A 4,195-nucleotide genomic window follows, 5' to 3' on the forward strand; every position below is an offset into this window, starting at 1 on the left:
AGATTGCCCAGTCTTCCTTCCAAGGAGTGGCTGGTGGGTTTGAACCACCAGCCTTCTGGTTAGCAGTCAAATGCCTTAGGCATAAGCTTAAAACGTACTTTGGTATAATGAGAAGACAGAGGATAATGGGAACAACACTGGTGTCAAATTCTCTTTCCTGTCACCATGCTTGGGCAAGACACTCCTCTTTCCTCAACCCAAGTTTCATTATTTGTGAAATACTGTCTTGAATTATGTGGCTATATTTTATAACTTCTAAGAAATATCTTACCATTTTATATACAACACAGTGTTATTTAAGAAGAAAAAAAAACTTGTCATTTAACTTATGGCATTTTGATGTTATATATAATCTTCACATTTTAGATAACCATAATCTATTCCCTAATGTTTATCTTAAATGAATCTAGTACTTATTTTTGAAAGTTTTTTTTAACTGCTGTATTGAGTTCAGAGTATTTTTGACAGTGCCTCCTGCTGCTAACAAGGACTTCACTTTTTCCCAGTTTATGGATCATTTCAAAATGGACATGGTATTAAGAGGGAAGATTCAAGAGGTTCCCTCATCCCAGAAGGAGTGACAGGATTTCCTGATCAGGGCAACACTGGTGAAAATGTAAGAAACTGAATATATAAGATAACCCTACTTATGTGTTAGGCTATAAACATGTTTCTTTTTATGTAAATAGGAGGCTCTCAACTCTCCTGTAATCAGTCTTAGATCTATAAAAGGTTGTCCTGTAATTCTTAGCTATTTTAGCATTTCCTTCCTATCTTGGCAACCGCTCGGATTATGTGTAGGGAATGAGACATTCATCTTCAAGAGTTCTAACTCTATCTCCTTTAAACCTAGCACACTGTAAAGTGTTTTAGACAGAGAGAAGGTTTAAGTTTAAAATACTGAGTGTAACTTGTCCTTTTAAAAATCTCATCCTGGCAGGATTAATCCAGCCTCTCATTCTTTTGTACGAACCCAGTAATGACATTAACTGGGGAGGAAATTTTTAGGTCGCAAAATTGATGATGTCAGATCCCAGCATCAGTTGATCAGAATATATTCTCCAGTTCTTCCAAGTCCTTTCAGGTTTGAGCTGTACCTGCCTTGAGGCAGACAGACCTCATTTTAGACCAGCAAAGCCTTACCATCACGTTGCTGTGTAAAATCACAGAATCATATACAAGTAAGAGCTGGAAGGGTCCATAAAATAATAAACTCCAATTCTCAATTTACAGATGAAAACTGGGAGTAAGACTTGGGACAGTCACACAGCTAGTGGCAGGGTGAGACTAGAACCCAGATTTTCAAAATGCCAGCACTATCTCTATTGTGGTGTTCTTAGTGCATCAGAATCACTTGGAGGGCTTAATAAAAATAGTTTTCTGGACTCACCCCCTACCCTCTGAGTTTCTGATTCTGTGCATCTGGAGTGAAGCCCGCCAACTTGTATTTCTAACAAGTTCTCAAGTGATGCTGATACTTGTGGTCAGGGACCAGTCCTTGAGAACCACCGGACTACAGTATACTCCCTTGAGCCTTTGAGTAAATAGTAATTGATTCACAGCAGTTCTTGTATCACACTATTTAGAATTACAACAGCAGACAGTGTCATAAATAAGGCAAATAAAGGTCAGAGAGGCGAAATGACTTGTTAGTAGTCACACAGCTAGGAAGCAGTCAGAGCCTAGGCCTCTTTTACTCCAAGTGTAAGCTTTCTATCCCGCCTTAGTAAATGTGTGTCCCTATTTTAGCTCAACTTAAAAGTCTTGGTTTTTAACAAGGGTAAATTCTTTAGAAGGGTATTATGACCCTATTCGTACAAATCCCCAAATAAGCCAGATATCATCATGCTTAACTCCTAATAGCTTAATAAAAGTCTTTAACAGGAACATCACTACTTTGTAGAAAATCTAGTTTTGAAGTACTATTTTGTCCTCTTTAGTGTAATTATCAGGAGCTCTGGTAGCGCAGTGCCTAAGGCACTTGACTGCTAACCAGAAGGCCGGCAGTTCAAACCCACCAGCCACTCCTCGGAAGGAAGGTTAGGCAATCTACTTCTGTAGTAATCCCGCATCAGAAACCCAAGGAGGGGTCAGTATGAGTCGGGTCTGACTTCATGTCACATAACAACAACAACAAGCATAATTATCATAGTATTCCATCATTAGTCCATTTTCAGATCGATTTTTATGACCTATGATTTGGAGGTTGGAGAGACTCCTTAAAGGGTTTTAAAATATTCCTTATTCTTCTGTGTACCTTAAGTTCTTCTTCCATGTGCAAGGTATTTTTCCTGTAATAGCCACATCGATTAAAAATTCTAAATACCAAAACACAGGGCATATGGGAATGAAACACAGTTGAGTCTTAATGATGATTCCTCAGGGTAATCCCCAGTGATTAGAGGTACAGTAGCAACAAAGATTCAATCTATCTCCTTCCGAGTGTGACATCAAATTTAGATTTATGCTTAGAGTTTTCCCAAAGAGGACTAATGAGAAAAATGACCGAGTTAAAGGCCAAGAGAAATTGTAGTACTAATAGGATCACTGGAAGTCAGAATCAACTTGACAGTAGGGGGTTTGGTTTGGTTTGGGTTTAGTATCGTTTCACACAAGTGCCCCCCCCCTTTTTTTTTCCATTTTACAGACCAGGCAGAGTTCTACAAGGAGTAGTGTATCCCAGTATAACAGACTGGATCAGTATGAAGTCAGAAGCCTCCTGATGTGCTACCTGTATATTGTAAAAATGATTTCTGAAGGTTAGTTACCAAGCATATTAAATAAACCGTATTAGATGTCCAGCTTCCTAGATTGACAGGTTCATGAAACAATTATTTGACCATCATTGTATGCAGAGCAAAGAGCCCTGAGGGCACAGTGGTTAATCACTTGGCTTCTAACCAAAAGGTTGGTGGTTCGAACCTACCAGCTGCTCTGCAGGAGAAAGATGTGACGATCTGCTTCTGTAAACATGTACAGCCTTAGAAAAACCCTATGAGGAAGTTCTACTCTGTCCTATATGGTTGCAGCGAGTCCGAATAGACTTGACTGCAGTAAGTTTTGAGTTTGGGGTTTTGGTATTAAGAGCAAATGAGCATTAGAAACAGATCTTTGAAGACTGACTTTAAAATGTTCCTGTGTTATAACTTAAAATAGGTTTGTTTCAGTCTGAATCAGGTTTGCTTCTTTGAAATAATTTTTAAATGATTTTATAAATTAATTTTTAAAGTAAGGCAGTAATTTATTTAAAAAATACTAAACACATTTTCATTGCTGAGAATATAATGCGTTAAATGACCCATGTAAACAGACAGAAAGAAGAATAAGCAGAATTCATATTTAATACTTTTAACTTTTATTTGACCCAGGAATTGGAAAATCAGAAAGAAAAAATGAGGAAGGGTTCTCTGAGGGTAGGGAATGCTAGTGTTGTCTTTATATAACTATTATATGATATTGTGTGCTAACCAGTAGCTGATGGTGTCAGGTTCCTTGTCAGGCTGTTTTTTTCCTTGGTGTATTCTGTCAAGCCACTATATCATTTACTAGTGTTACCAGTTCCCCTTTACATTCTGATGGGATATAACTGAAAGATTTTCATAACTGCATATCTTCTGGAAATAAAGAAGTTACCATCTTATCCCAAATACCACATTTAAACAATTCCCTCCATGCACTTCCTTTTCTTATTTTTGCTCAGAAAATGTATATAGGAATGAAGAACATAAAAAAAATTACCTGGGTTCTTATTTACCAAAATTATTATTTCTTATTTTCTATTTTTTAATTTTTAAAATTTATATTTAGTAAATATTGCCTACTTTAAATCCTATTTGTAATAGTATAAGATATAAAAACATAAGTTGATGGGTAACTAGCTAGATAAACATTACAATTAATAGCTAGCTAGATAAGATATTATCCTACGCATTAATCTAGATATTCTCAAACGCATTAATAGAATAAAACAGAACAACAAATAACTCAGGTTCTAAACCCACACCATCAAGTCAATTCTGACTCATGTCAACCCTCTAGGACAGAGTAGAACTGCCCCATAGGGTTTCCAAGGCTGTAAATCTTTATACGGTAGCAGATGGCATCTTTCTTCCGCACAGCAACTGGTGGGTTTGAACTGCCAACCTCTTGGTTAGCGCTTGAATGCTCTCACCACTGCACCCCCAGAGCTCCTTTA

At 37.3% G+C, this 4,195-nt stretch overlaps 1 protein-coding gene across 1 annotated transcript in view; it reads left to right on the forward strand.

Moving 5' to 3' along the window:
* Positions 1-4,195, forward strand: part of DOCK11 (dedicator of cytokinesis 11) — a 165,764-nt gene that overhangs the window by 78,161 nt on the left and 83,408 nt on the right. The window contains 3 exon segments of the mRNA XM_042782197.1: positions 411-503; positions 506-616; positions 2,648-2,759. Coding sequence (XP_042638131.1) covers positions 411-503; positions 506-616; positions 2,648-2,759 — 316 coding nt within the window.

Source organism: Orycteropus afer, unplaced genomic scaffold (assembly GCF_000298275.1).
Source record: "Orycteropus afer afer isolate SDZICR_OR568_19922 unplaced genomic scaffold, OryAfe1.0 scaffold00259, whole genome shotgun sequence".
Lineage (NCBI taxonomy): Eukaryota > Metazoa > Chordata > Mammalia > Tubulidentata > Orycteropodidae > Orycteropus > Orycteropus afer.